This window comes from Vicugna pacos, chromosome 2 (genome assembly GCF_048564905.1).
Source record: "Vicugna pacos chromosome 2, VicPac4, whole genome shotgun sequence".
Classification (NCBI taxonomy): Eukaryota; Metazoa; Chordata; class Mammalia; order Artiodactyla; family Camelidae; genus Vicugna; species Vicugna pacos.
The window spans coordinates 8,432,465-8,456,380 of record NC_132988.1 but is presented as its reverse complement, the minus strand read 5'-3'; the positions used below and the strand labels follow the sequence as shown (position 1 = coordinate 8,456,380).

General features: G+C 43.0%; 1 protein-coding gene across 2 annotated transcripts in view; it reads left to right on the top strand.

Moving 5' to 3' along the window:
- Positions 1-23,916, top strand: part of MARCHF1 (membrane associated ring-CH-type finger 1) — a 383,069-nt gene that overhangs the window by 346,262 nt on the left and 12,891 nt on the right. For both annotated transcript variants that reach the window (XM_072975095.1, XM_072975092.1), the window contains one exon: positions 23,654-23,801. In XM_072975095.1, coding sequence (XP_072831196.1) covers positions 23,654-23,801 — 148 coding nt within the window. The remainder of the gene's footprint in view (positions 1-23,653; positions 23,802-23,916) is intronic.

Genomic DNA, 23,916 nt, shown 5'->3' with positions numbered 1-23,916 from the left:
TTCTTCTGACTCAACTGACTCAGCAACTTCTCGAGGAAGGTCTGGGATCCAAGGCTGGATGTTACCAAGCATTCCAGACACCTTCAGCGGGTGGACCTGAGTCAAAAGAGACCACGCTCAGGGATTCGTCTCTTTCTGTAAGAAAAATATCCCCCCCCCAGTCTTCCTCACAGCCTACACCTCCTGTCTTCCCTTTGAGCATCTCTTTGTCCAAATTTCTGAATCACAGAGTTAGGTGCTTTGAGGAAACAGCAAAAATTAAGCCCCTTGACCAAACCAAAGTCATGACAACTTCAGAATTCCTGCCCCTCATGGGCCATCATTTGTCACCTTCATAAGACATTTTGATGTTTGTGGAAATTGGAGGATGTCAGGGCCGCCAGTGTCATTTAAACTCCCAGTGAGGAGGGAAAGAATGACTTTTCTAGTGTTTTTCCGGAAGCTGCCATTGCACTGCTCTCGAAACTTGCCAGGGAAAGCTTAATCGGTTCAGTTGTACATTTATATTTTTGGCACCTATCAATTAAGAAAAAGTAAAAAGTAGACTTTTTAAGCCCTTAGAAATCAAAAGCATTCAACAAAAGACATGAAAAAGGAAGTTGAACAGATATTCCAGAAAGTAAAATAAAAGGATACAAGGAGTAAAGCAATTTTTTTTAACTCATAGAAAAAGGAGTCTAGAATTAGATTAAGAAAATTTGCAGATACTGAGAATAGACAAAAAGGCTAAGAAAATTATCAAAGGAATCAGAAGCAAGAGTACTTCCAAGAAATGAAGGGCATGATTACTCAGAACAAATAAATGAAGACTTAGATAAATACTCGCTACTGCAAAAATCCAGAATACCAAGAATAAATAAAAATCAACAGTAACTTCAGGAAGCTTTCAAAGGGCTTCTGATGAATGCCACTGTAATCAGAATTGTAGCGATCTTCTCAAGGGTATGTGCTTAAGAGATGGTGCAGTAAGAACCAGAATATTCTAAAGGGAGTATGCGACCACAACTTTAACACTCGGCAAATCTACCAATAAAATGTAAGAGTGGAATAAAGATTTTCAGACAATGCAAGGGTCCTAAAAACTTTATACCCCTTGGTCTCTTAGGAAACTTTTCAAGGGAGTGCTTAAGCAAAATAAGGGCTTTGCCACAGGAAAAAAGTTAGGATTGGAAAAGCACAGGAGGCAACAAAGAACCTCCCAGAACAAGGGCTGTGCACTAGGCATGTCTAAGCTATTTAAAAGGGATGCCCCTGGGGAGCGTGCAGAGGAGCAGAGCGGGAGGAGAAATACACCCACCATGACGGTGACCTGCTCGGGATGGAGAATCAGATAGAAATCTTGAGGTCAGAGGTCTGTGGGGAAAATCAGTTTGAGAGGATATCTGACTTGCTTCAGAAGTCGGGTTGAGCGGCTTTGGGTCGATGCAAGGAAGAATAGAGAAAAAAATTGAAATAGGTACATCTTAAGCAAATTATTAAAAAGGAATTATCTTTAAAATGCAACAGAAATCTATTAAAGAAGTGAATTATTACTCGAGAGCAGTGATTCTCAAACTTTTTGGCCTCAAAACCCTTCTACAAATTATTTGAGCACATCAAAGAGCTTTGGTTTACATAGTTTATATCTACCAGTATTTACCATGTTAGGAACTGAAACTGAGAAATGTTTAAATATGCACTTACTAAATTAATTAAAAATTAGAAACACTTGCATGTTAAGTAATATATTTTTATGGAAAATTATATTTCCAAGATAAAAAAATATTTAATGAGAAAAGTTGCTTTGCTTTTCATTTTGCAAATCTCTTTCATGTCTGGTCTAATGGAAGACAACTGAAATTTCATGTCTGTGCCTTCGTTCAGTCACATCCAGTATTCTGTAATACCATACAGCTTCTGGAAAATCCCACCATACAAAAATCATTAAGAATTATTACTGAAGAGTTTTGACCACACTGACCCCCTTGAAAGTGTTCCCCGATGACACTTTGAAAAACCCTGCTCATGAGTAACACTTGATTCTTTTTAATGAATATCGTTCCATATAGTTCTAATTTCTTATATGATATAGTCAAAGTAGCCACACACTTCTACTGGGATTACGAATGTGAACGAGGGAGGATCTGTGGCTAAGCATTAAATCCTCAACAAGCAACAATAAGAGACCAACAGATGATGCGTAATAGCAGTGAGTTGTCCATAACAGTAGGAGCATGTTACAGAATGTGATGGAAAAAGGTATCAGAGCATCACCCGCCATATTGAAAAGTGACTGTCTCCAGACGACGGTAAAGAAGGGTGCAGCAGGGTGGAGCAGGCGGTTGTCTTAAGATGAAATTCCATGTGATCTTTATAGTGAACTTTCCTATAGATTGATGGAAGTAAATCTCAAGAAATAAGTTTTATTGCTCAGTAGGTCTGGAGAGGGCATGAGATTCTGCATTCCTAACGAACTCCCAGGTGATGCCCACATAGAACCATGCTTCCTGAAGCCTGGAATCTTGGAAGGAGAAGGTCTTCCTAACACAGACCTCTAAAGCATCCTCGCTTAGGCGCTAGATTCTCTTACAGCTCTCCCACACTGTTTAAACTCTTTGAAAGATAGTCTCAGAACTTTGCTCAGGGAACAGTATCTAGCTAAAAGTTTTTAAAAATTAGTGGCAAAAGTGGCAAAATCCTAACAAAGCCTGGAGTTCAGTTAGCATTAATGACTGATGTCGGTTTCTTCGTTTGACAAACGTCCAACGGTCATGTAAGCTGCTGACGCGAAGGGAAACTGGGTGAGGGGTATAAACAACCTTCATTATCTTTGAAACTTCCATAAATCTAAAGTGATTCTAAAATTAAAATTTTATTTTAAAATGTTCAAGAGTGAATAAGAGAAGAGGTAAAAGCTGAAATACTCTGCTTAGACTAGTGAGAAAAGTTACAGAAGGGGAGCCCAGCATCTTTCTTGTTCTCTGTCCTCTTTGACCTCTGCTAGCCCCCAGGACTGAAAAATCCTTGTCCTCCAAGGAGAAAAGTTTGGAAACCACCAAGTCTAACATTTTATTTTATAAGGGGGAGAAAGACGCGAGACCCAAAGATTATGACACGTCTTTCACGTTTGTGTAAAGTGAGGACCAGAAGGCTAGAGTTCCTCATGTCATATTTGTTGCTTTTTACCAGCCGTCGGTTTGACTTAGGCATGCCTACTTTCTTCTCTAAAATAGAGGGGTTTTCTTCAACGTGACCACAGAGGTAGACTCACATATTTCACCCAAATTGTTCCCATGTGAGACGGACCTGTGTGGTCACACTAAGTAGACCAAAAGACAGATAGCCCACTTCCCATGAGAAAGGTGAGTTCTGTCTTCTCAGATGAAGTTCCTGTTTCCTGTGGTCCTAGAAGAGCATTTGCATGGAAGGTATGTTGGTTAGCTTGTCAATTGATCAGGTTAGAGGACTTTGCTAAGAGCACAAGTGATGGCTGAATATTTGGTTAGAGTCTCTGTATTCTTATCTTGATTGAGAAGCGCTAGGTTTGAATCTGAAGTTTTCCGGGACTACTTCTCTGGCATATTTCCCAAAGAACATGCCTGTTTTTCTACCTGGTATCTGGCCAGTGAGCCACAGTTAGTGTGTTCACTTGTCACTTCTTTTTTTGAAAAAAAAAAGAAAAGAAAAGAAAAAAATATAAATATATAAAATTCTTGGTTTTAATGGAAGTGTAGTCAAGTTACAATGTTAGTTTCAGGTGTACAGCAAAGCGATTCAGTTATACATATACATACATACATATATATTTTTTCAGTTCCTTTTCCATTACATGTTATTACAAGAAATTGAATATAGTTGCCTGTGCTACACACTAGGTCCTTGTTGTTTATCTGTTTTATATACAGTAACATGTATCTGTTAATCCCAAACTCCTTTCTGTCCCTCCGTCCCTCCTCCTTCTCAGTAACCAGTTTATTTTCTGTGTCTGATTTTTGGTTTGGTTTGGTTTGGTGGGGGGAGCATTAAGTTTGTTTATTCTTGTTTTTTAATGGAGGTACTGGGGATTGAACCCAGAACCTCATGCATGCTAAGTATGTGCTCTTCCACTGAGCTATGCCCTCCCCCCATCAGTCGTTACTTCTAAAAAATACATCTACAAAGCAGGGTTTCCATTCATCCTTTGGCATCCTTTAGATTACCTGTAGGCTTGGAGTGATGGTTTTTGCCTCCAGGGGACCTCAAGCCTTGTAACACTGGCCTTTAATGCAGGTGATAGGTCCACCTGCTAGGCCTCCTGTGTGCTACGCAGGAGAAAGGAAAGAAACGTCACTTGAAACAAAACCTTTCTTTGTTCTTAGCCGCTCAGCGGCTCACTCCGCTGGGCTGCCTTGTGTCTCCCCAGTGCGGGAGCTGCCAGTGTCTGCCCATTTCTACTGTCTGAACTCAGGGGTTTGGGCGAGTACTTCTCAACCTTGTTACTACAGAGTCAGTTCCTCTGCTCCTAATACGTGTCCCTCTGGTCCCAGTTCCCTTCCCAGATCCTAAAGCCCAGGAAATACAAAAGGACAGGGCAGCCCAGCCGCGCAGTGTGTCCCCTTCACTCAGGACCCATCTCGGATAAGGTCAGGTGAATCACAGCAGGAGACTGTTGGAAACAAAATTCATACTGCAGTTCAAGCCAAAGAAAAGCATAGCTCTGCTTATCTAAAAAAAAAAAAAAAGAAAGATAAAAAACACTTTTAAAAGGAAAATCCAAGCCCCTCATTCAGAATTGCTTTCCGGTGATTTGAGAGGCAGGGTCTCAAACTGTGTGCTCAGAACAGAGGCACGAGGAGCACTTGCTGGAGGGCGGAAACGAGCTTGTTTTCAATAACAGGTTTATCTTTGAGGCTTGATGCTTTACAGATAAATCTCTCCACAGCCTGCCAGGATAATTGGACTAGAGGGCTCGCATGTTAATAGGTTTTGTTTTATTTCCAACTCATAGCCAGCTTGGCCGCGGTAATCCGTCTTATGCTCGTTATTTAAGAATATGCAAGATGGACCCGCGATGTTGCCCACGGAGGTGCTTTGCGGGAGACCACTGGGGAGAGGAAAAGAATGGGGGCAAGACACCTCTTCATAGCAGAATCGACTTTCAGAGATTGTGCTGGAACCCGGTAGGGGTGCAGTGGCGTGGAGGGGGGACAGACTCCTTAATAAAACCCTCGTACTTTTGATTTCTTCCTGCTCTCCTAGATCTTTCATCTGTTTCCTAGCTAGGTTTGCGGTAAAACGTGAGAACTAGTATTTCCTAAGTCGCGTAATAGATCCTTGCAGGGGAATTAGTTTTCTTTTAACCTAATTTGGTAGATGGTTTGCAGTCTTGACAGAAGAGCCCGCATCGCCATGGATTTCTTGATACAACTAACCAGTGTTGTCAAGGCAACACACTTCACTGCCTTCTCCTTTCTAAAAAACTATTCCAGCATTGCAAACCCGAAATCACAATCATCTCTCATAATACACAGGGTCAACTATACCCCCTGCCTGCACAAAGCTACTGCTTTTTTATAAGATATCATGTCATTAGAGTGAAAGAATCTGACTTGAGGGAACACGTATCTATTAAAGCATTAACGTTAAAATAACCCCACAGCCACTTAAGTCCTATCTCTGCATTTCCAGGAGATGTGGGGCTGTTGGCTACAGGCAGTTACATTTTTGGAGCTGTGTTAACATCGCGTATTTTGACTAATTTCTATGTAAATTGATTGCAATCAACAGCTTTTACACAGCTTGTGAAATTAAATCACATAAAAGACAAAGTATTTTGGGGGGTTAATATCACCCACCTGTTGCAGATCCCCCCCCCCCGTTTTTAAGAGTCAAGGCCCAGTTTTGAGAGTTCTTTCCGTGTAATTGGGAGAAAGCCACAATTTCTCAAGAAGCTATGACAGCATCCTGACATCACGGGGGAGTTTCTCCCCAGAGATCTGGGCTCCTGAGAGGTTGATTTAGAGGGAAATCTCCATGAAAGGATAAATAGGGATCATTTTGCTCTTTTTGTTAGCTCACTATTAATAAGAAAACTGGGTGAGAGTAAGACTCTTACTGAGGTTTAAAGATTTGAAGACTTGACTTATGAACCTAATCTTGGTAATACCGATTACAGGCTACATTTATTTATCTAAATAATTGGAAGAAATTCTTAGTCACTCATTCAATACTGCTGATCTGGGTTTCCAGTCATTTTTTTTTTCATACATAAGACTTACCCCCTCCTTACATTTTTGCTCAAAAATTGATCACATTAAAAGATACCATGTTTCATTTCACGATTCCCAAAGCTTTGAGACACAAATGTGGCTGTGTTTGTGTCTCTCTGTTTCATGTTGCTCATTTATTAGATAAAACATCCTTCAGCTCCTTTTGGCTGCCGTTCTTATTTCAATAAACTGAAGAGTTTTATCCACATCAAATTGGACAAGTCGTCATCTCCACCGCTGAAGCACTGCTGCTGTTTCCCTTCCATTATCGTGAGCTGATGATTTGACAGATGAGGGTTTCACACTTCAGTCGTCTACGGAACCTTTCAGGCTGCTCAGCTCAGCCCTCTCCTGTCCTGGCCTTTCAACAGTGATCAGCACTCCGACACAAGGCACAGTGGGTTTGAGCCTGCTGGTGGAGGCACAGCCCAAAACAGAAGGCAAGTGGTTAAGGAGGTTGTAGTGGAAGAAAGAGACTGAAGTAAGGTTAGAAAGCAAACACAAGGAAGATGCATTCGTACCGCGGTCCTGTATGCTGTTTAGATGGGGAGGAGTGTGCTTGCAAAAGGATTAGTGACCAAAGCAAAAAGGAATGTGGTCAATTAAATAACTCATAGTAGATAGATAGAAATATTTCAGCAGATACACAGATTATTAGGTCACTGAGGTCCGAGGGACATTCTCCTCCTGGGTTGCGGTGCGTAGATTTGGTGGACGTGTAGATGTCTGCAGTACCGACGTGCTTGGATGCATTACGTTAATAGCCACAGTAATCGCTCAGGGCTTACTGGCTGCTTCCTGGTGCTACCGGTTTTGCTGTGTGCCTGACCTCTTGAACCCTCCCTAGAAACATAAACTGAGTGTCCTTGTCACAGTCACGGGGGAGTAAGTTGAAGCCAATGGAGGTTAAATCAGCTGTCTAAGGTCTCAGTCTGGGATGCAGACTTGAATCAGTGTCATATGCCAGGTCTGTGGCTTTCAGCACCATCTCACGGTGCCTCTGTGGTTCGGGGTAGGAGTGATCAGGTCCATCTGGATGGTTAGGAAACGCCTCCTAGGAGAGGAGGCAACTAAAACTGGTTATGAATGGTGACTGGATGTCTCCCAGTGAGACCCAGAGCACTGAGGACCTTCCAGGCAAGAAAACAGTACATTGAAATGCACAGGTGTGAGCAACTCACAAGCTGAACACAGCTGGCTTTACCAGAGAGAAGGATGGTCACAGGCAAGTTTCTTAACCTCCCACCCTCGTCTACAGGGAAAGTATTAACAAGATGTCTGTCATAGACAGGTTGTGAGAATTAAATTAACAGTGTAAAGCTATGAATAATAATATTATTGTTAAAACAGCTAATAGACGAGGTTAAATAGAAAGCAAATGCCAGATAAACACAGGATGCTTTCGTAAAGAATTTCAACTTTATCCAGAAGGAAATGGAAAGACGCTTAAGAGTATTAAGTAAGGAATTTGTATATTGTATTTTTGCAAGATGACGCCGCGGCAATGTGCGGAGAATGAATTGCCTGTGGGAGTGAGCGAGGCACAACGTGCAAGCTAGAAAACAAAATGATTCAACAAAGCAGCATCTGAGGGGATGGAGAGGAAGACACGTGGTGGGGTTTAGTCCCTGAGCCTCTGTGAGGGCTGAAGATGGAGGAGGAGGTGGAGGAAACAGCCCACAGTGGCTCTTAGCCTTCTGCCTTGAGTGACTGGGTGGAGTCTGATTATTCACTGGGGAAGAGTATATAGGCAGGTGGGCACATCTGGGGATATAACAGAAGTTCAGTCAGGCCACGGGAGTTTGAGATGCCAGTGGCCAGCGAGGCCAGGAGGTGAGTCTGGACCAGATTGGTGTAGGAAGGACGTGTCTGGTTGTGGAAGCCCAGACACAGATGAATCAGTGGAGAATGAGAATGTGTGATTAGAATGTGGGTGAAGACAGAGCCCTGGGGACCAAGATGAAGGGAAAGGTGGAAAAGAAAAGCCAGCAGAGGAGAAACAGCCGCAGCCAGAAAGGGGGCAAAGGACCAGTGGAGAGCGACACTCTTGGAACCAAATTTTTAAAAGAAATTGAAGAATCAGTAGTGTCAGGGGTTACAGACAGGATTGAGAGTAAACAAAAAATGAGGAGATCAGCGGGAATTTTGTCACAAGCCATTTCAGTGGGGTCCTGTTTCTGACAGTGGCATTTCAGAGGGTTGAGGAATCTGTAGACGGTGAGAGAGAGCTGACATTGGCGAAATGCAGAACATGCTTTCTAAAATGTTACCTTGGAAGCAAGAAGGAAATCAGTAGCTATAGGTGAAGCATAGAACTGAAGAATGGAGTTTTTACTGGCGATAAACATAAACGAGTTCTTAAAAATCAGTAAGATGGGCAAACAATAGGAAAAAACATATAAGAAAAAGCAATTCACAAAGAAATGCAAATGGTCAGTAAACACACACACACACATGCAATTCCACTTTAGCAGCAATCTAAAACGTGAAAATTTAAACAATAGCCTGGTACCAATTTTATCCTCTTCAATTGATATTTAAAACATGCTAGCAGTGTGATCACTTGGTGTCATTTTCCTGGAGGGCAGTTTGGCCGCACGTATCGGAAGTCTTAAATATTTCATACAATTTCTCCCTTAAATTTCATGTCTACAAATTTACTGTAATGAAGTAATCACTGCACAGTATTCTGCTACATGAATTCCTGGCACAGAAATGGTGAACAGCAAAATGTTAAAGCCGAAAATAATTGCACTCTTGGAGGAAAAGGGAAGAGAAAATCTGTATGACTTTGAGATAGACCAAAATATTTAGATATTAGACCAAAACCAACCAAAATCTCCAACAGCGGCTGGTAATATAGACTTCAGTTGAGTTGTATGCTAACCATTATGCAACCACTCAAATGAAATTCAGTGACATTTCATGATATATTAAGCTTAAAAAAACTTTTCTTTGAAGTATATTAGTATAATCTCTTTTTATTTAAAAATAAAACCTATTCAACGTTGTACTGAAGGTTCTAGCCAGTATAATAATGCAAGAAAAAAAAATCTAAACTGGAAAGAACTAAGTAAAACTGTATTTGTTTGCAGATCACCTGATTACGTAGAAAATCTGGTGGGGTCTCCAAAAAGCTACAAGGACTACGGAGTGAACTTAGCAAGATTGCAGGGCACGAACTCAACATACAAAAATCAAATCTATTTCTATATAGTAATAAACTATATAGTAGAATTTTTTAAGCAACATAATTTGCAATAGCATTAACATTATTAAATACCTAGGGATAAACCTGACAGAAGAAGCAGAAGACCTGTACCCTGAAAGAAACAAAACGTTGCTGAGAGAAATTAAAGACCTGAAATAATGGAAAGATCTACCCATGGACTGGAAGACTCAACATTATGAAGAGGCCCGTTTTCCCCAGCCCAAATTCATCGGCATATGAACACAATTCCAATAAAAACCCCAGCAGACATTTTTAAAATAAATTGTCAAACTAAGTATAAAATGTATATAGAAATGCAAAGAAACTACAACAGCCAAACGAACTTTGAAAAAGAAGGACAAAATTAGAGAAATAATGTTCCTTGATGTAAAGGCTTTTACAGCTGCAGGAATTAAGGCCATGCAGCATAGTTGTCAAGACTGGCAACTGGCAGTGGACCAGAATAGAGAATCCAAAAATAGACCCACACAGATACAGTCAAATAATTTTGACAGAGGTGCAAAAGCAACTCAGTAGGGAAAGGATGGCCTTTTTTATAAATGCAAAAAAATAAATTATGATCCACGTCTCCTGCCATACACAAAAATGAATTCAAAATGTATTCTATAAATGTAAAACCTAAAATAATACTTCTAGAAGAAAACACAGGGGAAACCTTCATGACTTTGGATTAAGCAAAGACATGTAGGTATGACACCAAAAGCAAGATTCATAAAAGGACAAATCGCTAAATTGGACTTTGTCCAAATTAAAAACATCTACTATTCAGAAGCCACTGTTAAGATAATGAAATGACAAATCACACACTGGGAAAAATATTCCCAAATCATGTATCTGGCAAAGAACTTGTACCCCACATATATAAGGAACTTTAAAACCCCATAAATTAAAATGGGCAAGAAATTTCAGTAGACACTTCATCAAAGAAGATAAACAGCTGGCAAATAAAAACAAAAAGATGTTCAGCATCGTTAATCATGAGAGAAATGCAAATTAAAACCGCAGTGATACCACTACACACCTATTAAAATGGCCAAAATTAAACAGACTGATCACACCAAGAGTTGGGATCACTATGAAGGAACTGGCACCTTTCACACACTGCTTGTGGGAATATACAATGATGTAACCACTTTGGAGAACAACTGGAGCTTTTTAAATAGTGACTCATGGATCTAACATAGGGTCTTGCCATTTCACCCCTGGGCATTTATCCAACAGAAATAAAAACCTATGTCCATACAACGACCTGTACGTGAAAGTTGACAGCATCTCTGATTTTAATAGCCCCAAACTGGATACACCCTGAATGTTCATCAAATAAATTGTGGAATATTCCATTCATATAAAACTCTACAAAATGCTTACTAATATATGGTGACCAAAAGCATATGACAGGCTGCCTGGGGGCCTGGGGAGGGCTGGGTGGGAGGGATTTCAAAAGGCAAAGGGGAAGATTCAGGGGATGACAGATGTGTTCACCTTCTTGATCGTGATGATAGTGTCAGAGGTGTATATGTCAAAATGTGTCAGCTCTTACATTTTAAATATGTGCAGGATACATGTCAATTATTTCTCTATGAAGTTGTGTTTTTAAATTGTGTAAAGAAGAAAACAGTTCGAGGCTTCATGTCTCCCAGTTGTTTCGCTCCTGCCTCTCCTTGCTAACTACAGGGCAGAAGGCTTCCTGGTTACCACTCCACTAGTAAGCACAGCTGACCTCCCTTCCCACACGTGCAAATGTCCTGGGACACTGTAAAGGAGAGTGTTCGTGCCGATTATGCAGATAGGTTCTGGGAGAAGCACTGTGGCCGAGAAGGGGACACTCCTCTTGGTAGCCATGGAGTGAATGGATGGATGGAGGCACACTCTGGTCCTCCTGGGCTCCACTGTCGGGAGGAATGAGGGGCCTGGGACACACATGCGGACAAGCAGAGGATGGATGGTTGAGTTAGGTTGAGGATGGATGGTCTCTGGGAATGACTGAGACCCTCCCGTCATCCTTTAAGCCTTCTTCCCAAGTGGTCCTCTGTTAGACCCACTCTCCACGTTCTCTGTGAGCCGGGAACCTCTGCCCACCAGAGCAGCCTCTAGGTGACCCTAATTGTCACCCAGGCTCCCAGTGGCTATGTTTTTCCTGCTCCTTCTGTCCTCTGACCTCTTGTTAGCACAAAAGGAGCCTGCCTTTATAATTTCTTTACTGTTAACTACTTCCCGTATCTCCCCACATCCCTTCTGCTGGTGCACCGAAGAAATAAATGTATTCAAGATTAAATTTTCTTTTTTTTTTTTGGATTCCACATGTAAGCGATATCGTATGGTATTTTTCTTTCTCTTTCTGGAAGCAGGTTTTCATGTTAAAGGGAAAGGAGATATACAAAGAGAGAGAGAAGTTAAAAATAAATGAAAAGATACAATCAAAGGGTGAAGTGTCATGGAGAATGACTCATTTGGACTGTAGAGGGACATGCTGTCCTCTTGAATAACAGGAAAGGAAGTGAGAAGGGTGTGATGCAGTTATAAATACATGTTTAGTCTGAAGACAGGAAGTTAAGGGAGTTGGCCCCTGAGACAGAGAATCAGCGTTCTCCAAAGTAAGTCATAGGTAAGACCGATTGTCAACACGTCAGTCCACCCAGAGAGGGACAAACTGGTCGCAGGGGCTACTGGTTCATCACCCTCTCTCCAGTTCCTCCTCCCCACAGCTACAAGAACGGGCTCTCTAACACCCCGCTAACTCTAACCCCTAAAATCCTTTCTACCTTACACCTTGGAAATTTGCTTACACTTGACCCAGACTTCAAATCCATGGTCTGGGACACACCACATCTTCCCCCTGCTCTCTGCAAGCACCTGTTTTATTTTCTCTGTCCCTACACACTCTGTACATACAGGCAATCCCACTGCTGTTCATATAAATCTGATCTCAAAAATCAACCACTTTGTAGATTTTGTCCCTGATACACTCACCTGAGTTCAGGAGCAGGAAAGGCATCCCATCATGAAGCCAGAGCCCCCGCCTTCCCCGGCGCCTCCCCGGCTCCACACCCCCGTCTCCTGGAAGGACTGACACGCTCTTCGTTGTCTCCTACGGAGAGGTCAGCCCAGGCTCGTGCCCCATGCGGTCTTGCTTTTCACTCCAACCAGTCAGAAAGAAAGATCTTTCGAACAAATTCCAGGAAGGAAATCTGGGAGGAACGTTATCAACTCCGCGCATATTAATCCATCCGTGTCCCTCCCACCCCCCTCGTCCCCAACTTCGGGTTGATATTCAAGGCTCTTCGTCACCTGGTTCCGCCCAGTCTTCCCACCTCACCGCCTGCCCTTCCACCGTGGAAACTGAGCGTTGCCTCTTCGTTTTTATAAGAACAAGTGATTAGAATGACATCAGATTGTCTTACTACTGAATTTGTATCCCTCTGCAGGGATTCCATGGTACTAGAGAAGTTGGCAGTGAATCTGCTGTGGAAGAAGGTGTTTATTTTCAGAATTCAGTAACTGAGAATGAAGGGTGTACAGAAAGATGCAGCCGACCCATTTTTATTAGATTTCCAAAGTGACAGGGCAAAAATGACAGACTATTAAATAAGGGCTTTTGAATAAGAGATTCTTTCATATTCACTTCTCACTCTTAAGCTCCGGAAAGAAAAATGGAATCTGTCCCAGAATGTGAACAGCTTTCATGTGTGTCTCAAGAAGTTCCCCACAGAGAGCAAGCAGTCAGACCAAAGAAATCATTGCCTGAAACAAACGCCTTGACAAGGACCTGAGGAAACTGTTCCGATGTCCTCGGAACTGAAGGGAGATTCTTAGCCACTCAGAAGCTTTCCCGGGTCAAAGCAACATCTTCATAAAAGGAGGAAAAGTGTCTCTGGAGCTGGCAGGATGGGACACAGTTGAGGGTTTTACGCAGCCAAACGCGGGAACACAGTTGACTGTTTCCATGGCAACATGAACAGGCATCATCCGTTCTCTCCCACCACCCAGGAGGCTGGGAGGCAGCCTTTGGGGTTGGAACCTGTTCTGGGTTCTGCAAATGAGGAAATCTGGCCAGCTGTGGTTGCAGAGTCTTCTGTGTTCCCGACACATCAAGTTCCCAAACCACAAGTTTCATTTCCAGCCTGTGGAGATGATAGGTGCCTCCCGCCCTTCTCTGATCCAGGGCTTCCTTATTTTGTAAGAAGTGAGTGTACCTGGTATTATTAAACCAATCAAGGGAGTGCAGTTTAAAACAAACGGATTAAAACCTGGAAAGTGTCTCAGACCTCTGAGAATCCAGTGCAGATTACGGACTGCTCCCCGGAAAAAGGAAACACACACGTGACATTTTACACAGAGTTCAGGGAGTTTGTATACAGGCATTCCACGTTATTGTGCGTTGCTTTATTGCGCTTCGCAGATGTTGCATCTTTTACAAACTGAGGAATTGTGGCAACCCTGCATCGATCAAGTCTGTCGGCACCGTTTTTCCAACAGCGTTTGCTCCCTTTGTGTCTCTGGGTCACATTTTGGAAATTTTTCCAATACTCCATAATTTTTCATTATTACTGTGTTTGGACGGTGATCTGTGACCAGTGATCTTTGATGTTATGATTGCAAAAAGATGAAAACTCACTGAAGGCTCAGATGATGGTTAGCATTTTTTAGGAAAAAAAAGTAGTATTTAATCAAAGCACGTACATTGTTTTTTAGACATAATGCACACTTAGTAGACTACGGTATAGTGTGAACGTACTACTGTGTGCACTGGGAAAAAAAGAAAACTCATGTGACCCACCGATTGCGATGTTCACGTTATTGTGGTGGTCTAGAACTGACACCACTTACCTCTGAGGTGTTCCTATATCCCTGGAAAGTCGAAGAGCTCTTTAATCCAAGGTCTTCAGTTTTAGGACAAAATTCTTTGCAAAGCCTGCATCTCCCAAGTGCCAAAAACAAGTTCAAAGGTAATATACTGAGCCAATTAATTATGCTTGAGATCAAAGGACTGATAAAACTGATTGTAAAATATATTAACAAAAATACTATTTGTTTTACTTGTATTATTATTTCCAAAATCTGAATCAATACTGAAAGAGATTGAAGCTTCACTGGCGGCCACTGAAGCTGGAGTAGACGATGTGTTTATCTGATTTATTTCAAATAAATATGTGGCTAAAATACTCTGAGAGTAGACACAGTGGCAACAGAAACAGCAATGACAAAAAATTCAAACCCAGTCACATTATGTGCAATGTTCAGATGTGATACAGCTGCTAAAGTAGGTTGGAAATTGGGTGCAGGAATTTTTTTTGGTTTTTTTTTGGACTCATGACAGTAAGCATTGACAGTGGGCTGTCAGTAGGATCGGCTAGCACTAGTCTACAGCAGCAGTTCCGGGGAGAAATGTCCCTTTTTCTTTGCTGCCACCCAAAGGAATATTTTAGATAAATACAGATGTACACACACACACGCACACACAATAAGACAGAAAAGGGACAGAAGTACTTATGAAACAAAAGCCCATTATAAATGATCGATGGGCAATTATACATTCCCCTGTTCTAACAAATACACAGATGTCCACAATTGTGACACTAATGTAAATGTCATGAAAGCAGGTATCTTGGCTACCTTGTCACCTGGCACCTAGAATAAATATCTGATACCATGTGAGGCTTCAGTAATTAGCTTCTGAATGGAAAAACCTACTCCCCAATAAAATTAGACAAAATCTCCTAATACCTTACTGTATTAAGTCGTATTAAGTAATAGCTAACTGTCTTACTCCAGGCAAATCATTTCAGTTCTCTGGGCCTCAGTTTATTCATCTGGAAAAAGGGGGTGAATTTGGGTCTTAATTTTTTTCAATATATGCATATATATATTATTGAAGTATAGTTGATTTACAATGTTTCAGGTGTACAGCAAAGTAATACAGTTTTATTTATATATATATTCTAGTTCAGATTGTTTTCCATTAGAGGCTATTACAAGATACTGAATACAGTTCCCTGTGCTGTACAGCAGGACCTTGTTGTTTATCTGTTTTATATACAGTAGTGCGTATCTGTTAATCCTAAATTCCAAACTGGGTCTTTTTAAACATCTTCTAGTTTCTGCTTCTGCTTAGCGCACAGGCACGTTCTCCTAAAGTACAAGGCTGCGGGGGGGAGGGTGTAGCTCAGTGGTAGAGTGTGTGCTTAGCATGCATGAGGTCCTGGGTTCAATCCCCACTGCCTGCATTAAAATAAATAAACCTAATTAGCCCCCCCCCAAAAATGTAAAAAATAAGTTAAATAAATGAATAAATAAAGTGCAAGGCTGTGATCATTTTGGCTCAGAGTTGTACCTGGGCTGTGCAGACCCCATGGGCACCGTGGATGCTCACTGAAGAGAAATGAGCTTCTGGAGGGACTCCGTGGGTGGCAGTGGAGAATCCCAGAGTCCCAGGCGAGGGCTCGAATCCATGAGGAAGAGGAGATGGGCCATCCCATCCTGTAAGATGTAGCCCCACCATTCTTCCTGCTTTCTTTTTGAAGTCACAGCCGATGGTTAAGCATCCCCTGGACACAGCGCTGTAGGTTTCCCCACTGGCTCCACGTGGCTGAAGCAGTAACACTGATGCCACGACCAGAGTGTGCCTTACAATATTTTCACCATAATCTTGAAGAGAAAACAGACAACCCAGTATTGTTTAAATATCTTTAAAGTAACTTTGTTTAAATGCACCTATTAATTCTTTCAGTAATTTATGTTCCTACATGACAACAGGTTAATTTTAAGTGGGCTGTTTTTTGTTGAGGGGGAACCACCCCTCAACAAATGCCACCCTTGTGAAAATGTATTAGAAATTACAGCTCCTCTCCAAAGTATCTTTCTGGATTTTTCCCCTTTGGGAAAGTAATCCTCAAACTTCAGCATGCATAAAAATTGTTTGGAGTGCTTATTAAGAATGCAGATACGGATCTAGACAGAGCCTAGGAATCCACCTTTTAACTGGTGCCATAGCAATTCCAAGGCATACGTACCCCAGAACTGCATAATAGCCCCTATAAAACAGGCGTTAGTCCATTTCTTTATTTGCCGCGCAAATCATCTTCATGTGCGATGTTTTAGCGCCCCCTAGTGGATGATTTCGTGCAGCAAACTGTTTACATTACGAACACCTTGCTCAAAACCTTTAGGCAAGTCCAGTTTCTCGTGAGCTCCTTGAAAGGAAACAAAGGGCAGTCGGGAAAGATCTGTAAGAAAACTTGCTTAATGGTATGTCAGAGTCATATGTTTAGATATCCATTTAATATGAAATATGCATATTTTTCTTTTTCATTAAAGTATAGTCAGTTTACAATCTGTCAATTTCTGGCATAATGAAATATACATACATTTTTTAGGGAGAAAGTTTTAATCCTGATAAAGTTGGCTGAATTTAGCGCATCTGTTTTACACAAGTATTTTAGAAACCTTGGATTTACTAGCCACAATATTTGTAGACTGTTTAGACCCATAAGATAAATATTCTCACACACTAGTTTCCTAATAAACTCTTTCTAGCAAATCAATTCAATAACTTGGATCTTCCTGGCTGCTCTCTCCTGGGCATCTGTTAGTACCTGCTGGCCCTCCTGACACTTCTTCTTGCTGGCTTCTGAGATCAACAGCTCTTATCAAGATCCTGAAAGCTCTCAGTGTCTGTTTTGCACAGCGTGGCTTCCATCTCTCTGAAAACCTTTGTTTATTGAGGCTCACACTTCAAGAGTCACAAATTCAATTGCCCGCAAGCACCAAGCAGGCAACATAAATGAGCAGAGTCGGCAGGGTGTAAACCAAAGACAGTGATGAAGTTGGTTACATTGGAAGGAATTCGGAAGTAATTATAACTTTATAAAGCCCACTATGGACATAGTAAAACATCCGGGAACCATATGAAACTTTGTTTCATACACCAGTTAGGGATCCCTGAGGGCTTATAAGTGCGAACCATGTGTGGATATTATCTTGTACGGCAGCCGTGTACAAGGGACGATGTCAGTATCTCAGTTGTACCAACCAGGAACCGAGGGCTCAGGAGGGAGGTTCTTTGCCGCAAGTCAGACAGAGAGATTCCTGCCCCAGGCACTACACCAGGGGGCCTGAGCCCAGAGTCTGCGTCCTGTCACATGACTCCAGGGTCTCTCTGAGCAGGAGGGGCTTCCAGTATGTTCCATGCGGCTGTCACAACATACGTCTCTCCTCACCCACCACCGCAGACCCCCTCTCCCCCCAGATCTTCACAACATCTTCTGTTCTCCTGGCCCCTGATTCTATGAGTGTCTTTGCATTGGGCAGCTTCTCATCGGCTGGCTGAGACCTCTCTCCCCCCAGCACTGAGCTGGCTGCTGTGCTTAGCCCGTCAGCACGAGATATTTTCACTGCCGTTGCTTTCAACACGTGCACCTGTTCCTCAAGCTTTAAAATGTTGCAGTCATGCTTGGATTTTTGTGATAAGTGGAATTTGCCTTCTTATAACACGTCTGCTCCTCTACTCAGCTGGACGGTTCCGGTACTACTGTGAATACTGTAAAATGATGCGAGCTCTCTGGGTAGAGTCCTGTCAGTTGGTCTCAGTACGGTTTTGTGGAAAGCAGACGTGAAGAGTCACTGTGTGCAGAGGTGCAAGTGAATGACCTTTGAGGAGCGCGAGCCGTTTCTTTCCTTATCCATCCTCAGGCGGCCGCCTGGGCTTTGCCGTCACTGAGACAGAGCAGCAGGGCTGCCTCCTGGACCACGTTCCTCAGGAAAGACACCGTCACCTCCACACGCTCACATCAGCGCCACGGTTTATTTTGGAATGTTTGAGTCCCTTGAACTTTCTGTTGGAAACTGTCACCCAGAACGGTGTCTCTTTGGGTGGCTTTACCATTTTGAGTTGAATTTCCAGACAGAAAGAATGAAAAGTTCCTGGGACATGGAGTGCGACCTGTGGTATCTCCTCCAATCTGAACAATAAGGAAGTTACCTCTGTGCCGCCTTTAGGAGCGTCTACCCAGTGCACGCACAGAAATCCATCCCCCTGCCATTCTTTATATAAATAGTTGATAAAAACAGATCGTGTTTTTCTGCTATGAGATTCAGGATTCAGAAAAATCTATTTGTACTTGATGGGGAGGAGGCCCTAATTCTGCGAAATCACCAAACCCCAGCTCACCCTCCCCATCCTTCAGTGGTGGCACCAACATGAAGGCAGAAACCCCCAGAGTCTAACATGGCGGTGGTGCTGCAAGTTCCAAGTTATGACAACTGTTTATTGATTTCTTTCTAAGTGCCTAAGACTTGTTTCACTTATGTGCATTAGCTGACTTAAACTTGACCCTATACTGTGGGTACTACTTATTTTTAACTGAATCATAGTTGATTTATAACATTGTGTTAGTTTCTGGGGAACAGCATGGTGATTCAGTTGTACATTTATATACATTTTTTTCAGATTCTTTTCCAATATAAATTATTACAAGATATTGAATATAGTTCCCTGTGCTCTACAATAGAAACTTATTTTATTTATTTTATGTATATTTATTTTATATATATATTAGGTAGTATCTGCAGATCTCAAACTCCCAGTTTATCCCTTCCAACCTTCTTCCTTCCTGGTAACCATAAGTTTGTTTTCTATGTCTGTGAGTCTGTTTCTGTTTTATAAATAAGTTATTTGTGTCATATTTTAGATTCCACATATGAGCGATCTCATATGGTATTTTTCTTTCTCTTTCTGGCTTACTTCACTTAGAATGACGTTCTCTAGGTCAATCCATGTTGCTTTAAGAGACATTATTTCATTCTCTTTTATGGCTGAGTAATATTCCATTGTGTGTGTGTGTGTGTGTGTGTAGCACATCTTCTTTACCCAGTCATCTGTCGATGACAGAAAGTGCAGAAGCTCAGTGGGGAGCTCACTGACTGGCGAGTAATTAGAGCCAACAGGTGGCTGTGACTGGTGCGCCTTGAGCTCCTGTGTCCCAACCCTGAGGCATTTAGAGGCTTAGAATGTGGGCTGTCTTGGTGTCAGGGCACTGGAGCCACCACCGCCTGACGTCCTTCTTGGATTAATTTAACGCTAACAAGTCCCACACTGGTGGTGATGCTTCTGAGGGCCACTCTTTAAGAACCCCTGCCCCGGACGGCCAGGCCCCCTAGAAAGCTGGCCAGTATTACAGCTGCTGAACTTCCGCCGGGTTCCATCCTGTCCTCGAGCACAACTATCCTACTGGGCGTGGAGCTAACGGAATAAACTAGCCTTGCTGCTCCAAGTATTATTTTCACCCTTAATGCAGTAAAACCCCACCCTACGATATGCAGGGATCAGGGGAAAAACAAAGAGTTAAAATGAGCCCTTGCATTTAGGCTGAGTTGCTGAAATGACCAGGAAGGGCCTGCTGGAGGCTGGCGGGGATTCTCAGGTCCAGGGACCCTGGAAAACCACATCATTGCCACCAGCTCAGCAGGCCCCGTGCCACCTGGTGGGGGTCATTTGCTTTATCATTTTCCAGATTTGATGAAATTCTGGCTCGTCTAGCTGTTAGCAGCGTTGGAAAGTGCAGCGGGGCTGTGTCAAGGAAGAAAAAAAGATGGACTTGGTAAAGCAGCACCTCCTCCCTGTGTACTTAGATGTTGTGCAAATAAACTGCCCGTATTCTTCCCTGGTACAGTTTTAAAAAGCATTCGCATTAGGCAGTGCTTTAATTTACATTTTAGGACAGAACCCAAATACCAGTAATTTTAAATTAGAAAGCTTGCTCAGTTTCATCTCGCCAGAATGGTGTTTTTCACAGAAATGGTGAATTTCACAGAAACGATGTCTGCGTCAATTTAGACTCGAATTTGGGGGTCTTTTCAGAAAGACCTTGTTGTGTATTTCTGAGTGAATAACAGGGTTTCTGTTCACTTCCTTCTATAGTTGAGGGATTTGGACAAGGGACCAAAGGCCGACGTCAGTAAAACAGGTGCCAGAGACCCAGCGATCCTGGGAAGGGTGAGCGAGGTCCGAGGCGCTAAGATTTGGGAAGCTGGTTTTGCAGCATTTGCGGGTGAAGGGAGTCTGCGAGCTGGGCAGGGCAGGGGGCTGGCGGGGAAAGAGGCCTCCCCGCCCGCCGTGCTGCTTCTGGGACCTTCCACCAGCTCCACTGAGACCGCCTGGAGAGACGTGTCCTCTTAAATCCGAGCACCAAGGGGGCTCCTCTTAATCCCACCCCTCCAGCCCCAACTGTGGTGTTTGTGTTGGGGGGGGGGCAGCAATCCAGGGGTGGACATGGGGCACGTGGCCTGCGAGCATAAGTACACATTACTTTTATAAAGCTGGGCAGGGGAGCCCCGATGCTATGTGCATTTGTGCAGATGATTGCTTTTCTATCACAAAGTCTTTTGTGAACTGGTACTGAATTTCATTCAGCATCCCAAGGAATAAATTAGCATTTGCCCTTTCAGGACAACTTGGTTACAGCGAGATTTCGATCCCTGCCTTGTTAACCCACCTCTTACTCTGGGGGCTTGCGAAGCGTATATTCACACTTTGTATATAAACCTGAAAACACAAAGATACGGATGAACATTTTATGAAGTCTGAAGAATTTCTGCTGGTGCCGGGTATCGTGTGCAGTAATGTGATCGTCCGGAAGAGGGCGCGGTGGTTCTGCGCTGACTCGAGTGCGAGCGGGTGAATTCCTGCGTGGTCCCTGCGAGGGTTTATAAAGGGAGGTGGCGGTCTGATATCCCCTTACGCTTCACTTCTCCTTAAAACGCTGCTGAGATGAGAAAGTGACAGCTTCGGGGCTTCTATTGTCTGGAACTAAAAGGACTCTTTACAGGTGATTTGGTTTATCCCCTGTCAGCCCCACCAGTGTTTTTCTATTTGAGGCTCGTTAATTCCAAAGAATGTTCCAGCCACTTCACCAAAATGCTCCTTAGATTGAAGAATCTATAAACAAACCCAATTTTTAAGGGCTTTTTTCCCCCCAAAGCTAGCGTTACCAATGCAGGTGGGTTTAGTATGAACCTTTTGTCGCTGAGGGAACATTTAGGAAATTTGAACATGTGAAGCTGCCCTCCTGCACCACCCTGGCCTTTTTATTTGGTCGTATCGAACACTGAGGTGACTCAAGAAATAGCTATTAAAGCAAAAGGTGCTGTTGCGAAATGGTAAGTTCTATTTCATAATCACACAGATTATTCAGATTATCATTACAATAAATCAGTAACAAAATGAAATTTTAAAAATCAATCTTTTACATGTATGACGTGAGGTTTTCGTAAAAGCCAAAATGCACCGACTGAAATCTCACTATGATATTGATTAATTAAAAACAGATTCTAGATTGAAGCATCTGGCCTTCCCCGCCCTTCATTACTAAAATTTCTGCATTATTTACTTAGAATAATACATAGTTTGATGAAAAAGCAAGTGCACGATGAGGTATGAATGGTTAACTAGCTCTAACAGGCCCTATAAGGGAAACTGTGATAACTGGCCAGTAAAAGCAGAGAACAGATGTGTTTGTAAAGAAAACATTTGTTTCTCTAAAATGTTGAAGAACCTTTCTGGAAGATGGTGATCAGACTTTAAATACTGTGCTCTCTTACAAATGAGGACCTTCATGGTGAGAGCAGAAGGGAAGTTCGGAAGTTTCGGTGATTACATCAGGAACTGCACTTGACAGTGAGGAGCAGTCCTGAGAAACTGTGGCTCAGTCACGGGGCTTTGCTTCTGACCAAATGAGTGGCGTCCCCAGGTGAGCGGTGGCTGATGGGCTCGACTTTTCCTCAAGGTTGCAAGGTGACTGCTGGGACTCCTGCCATTAATTAGGAATTCCAGGTAGCAAAGAAGAGAACAGGAAGGAAAGAAGGAGGGGCAATCCCAGTAAATAGCCACTCACATCCTGTCGTGGGGATGCAGCCCCTGCCCATCCCTGCCAGGAAGGCTGGAAAGCGGCTTTAGCTGGTACAGTGCCAAGCCTCGTGGGCTTGGTGTGTTAGCGAAGGAGGAGAGGAGTGCACCCTCCTCCAAACCTCTCACCACGCCTCTGCTGCTTACGGAGACGAGGCCGCTGGGTCCAGAGAGACTGAGCGGCTTCACTGTGACTCAGAGCTGGTGGCAGAGCCAGGACTTGAAGTGTGCTGTGTGCTGTGTGCTCTCTTGTCATCAAATGAGTCGTGTGCCGGGGGGTGCACGTGTGGGGTGGGGTGGGAGGAGGGGGTCTTCTGAAGCTCTAAGGATTTTGCTTTAGCAAGACCGTAAGAATGTAAAGAATCAAGGATGACTGAAATAATTACTTGTGACTGAAGTAAGAGCATAGGGATGTGATTTTCCCTTAGAAATATGCCAAGAAAAATAGACACGAACCCTAACATGAGAATAAAGTGACAAATCCAGCTGTCAAGGCATCAAAACTTTGTTGGAGAGTCTATCTCTTCAAATAAACAATGGGCACGTTTCCGCATAGAATCCCTGACTTCCGATTATAAAGATCGCAGCCCTCGCCCTTTCGCAGACTGCGGCAGCAGCCCTCAACTGCCAGCGGGGTGTGACTCAGGGACGGTGACTGGGACAGTGGCGGCAACAGAAAAGCGAGACTGCTCTGAAAAGGGGCTTCAGCTGATTTCCCTCCCATCGCCTGGAGGATAAAATGCGTCTTCTAGAGGAGCTGTGAACAGATGTTGACTCTTCCCCCGATATCACTCAGCCATTCAAATTCTTGTTAAATTTGCACGTTCATGAATGCAACACTGAATCGGGTTACGTTTGAGTCCAAGAAACTGTGCATCACTGTTTATAACCTAGGACCACAGAGGAGTGGTGGGCAGAAACCTGAGCGGAGATGTTTTCTGAAAGCTGTATGAAATTGAAACTGTCCCCTTCATGTTACAGACAAGGCAACTACAGGCTTGCAAACCTGAAATGACCTGATGAATTCACTTGGAGAATAGGAAAATCTTTTTGTTTTCGTTTTAATATATTTTTAAGTAATTTTTAATATATATATTTTATATAACACCACAGGTTATGATTTTAGATCTTTTCAAACATGAAGACGTACTTGAATATCGTGGTGTCACCTAAAATTGCAGCTCTTTAACTCTTTAACATCTTCCCTCCAGTCACCATCTATCTATGCCTGGGGTATGAATGCGAGCAGTTTCCCAGATGGAGATTCAGTTTTGTGTGGTTCCTTTGTGATTGCAGTGGGAGAAGCTGCAGATGACCACGAGCGAGAGGAGGAAGATATTCTGCTCTGTCACGTTCCACGTCATCGCCATCACCTGCGTGGTCTGGTCTTTGTACGTGCTGATAGATCGGACGGCGGAGGAAATCAAGCAAGGCAACGACAATGGTAAGAGCGTGTCTCCTCTCTCTCTCCCTTTTGCAGTCTGCAAGGGTGCCTCGAGATGGGCAGGGGGGCTTTTTCCTGGTGCATGTAGGATGCACGAGCAAAACCTAGGGCTGGC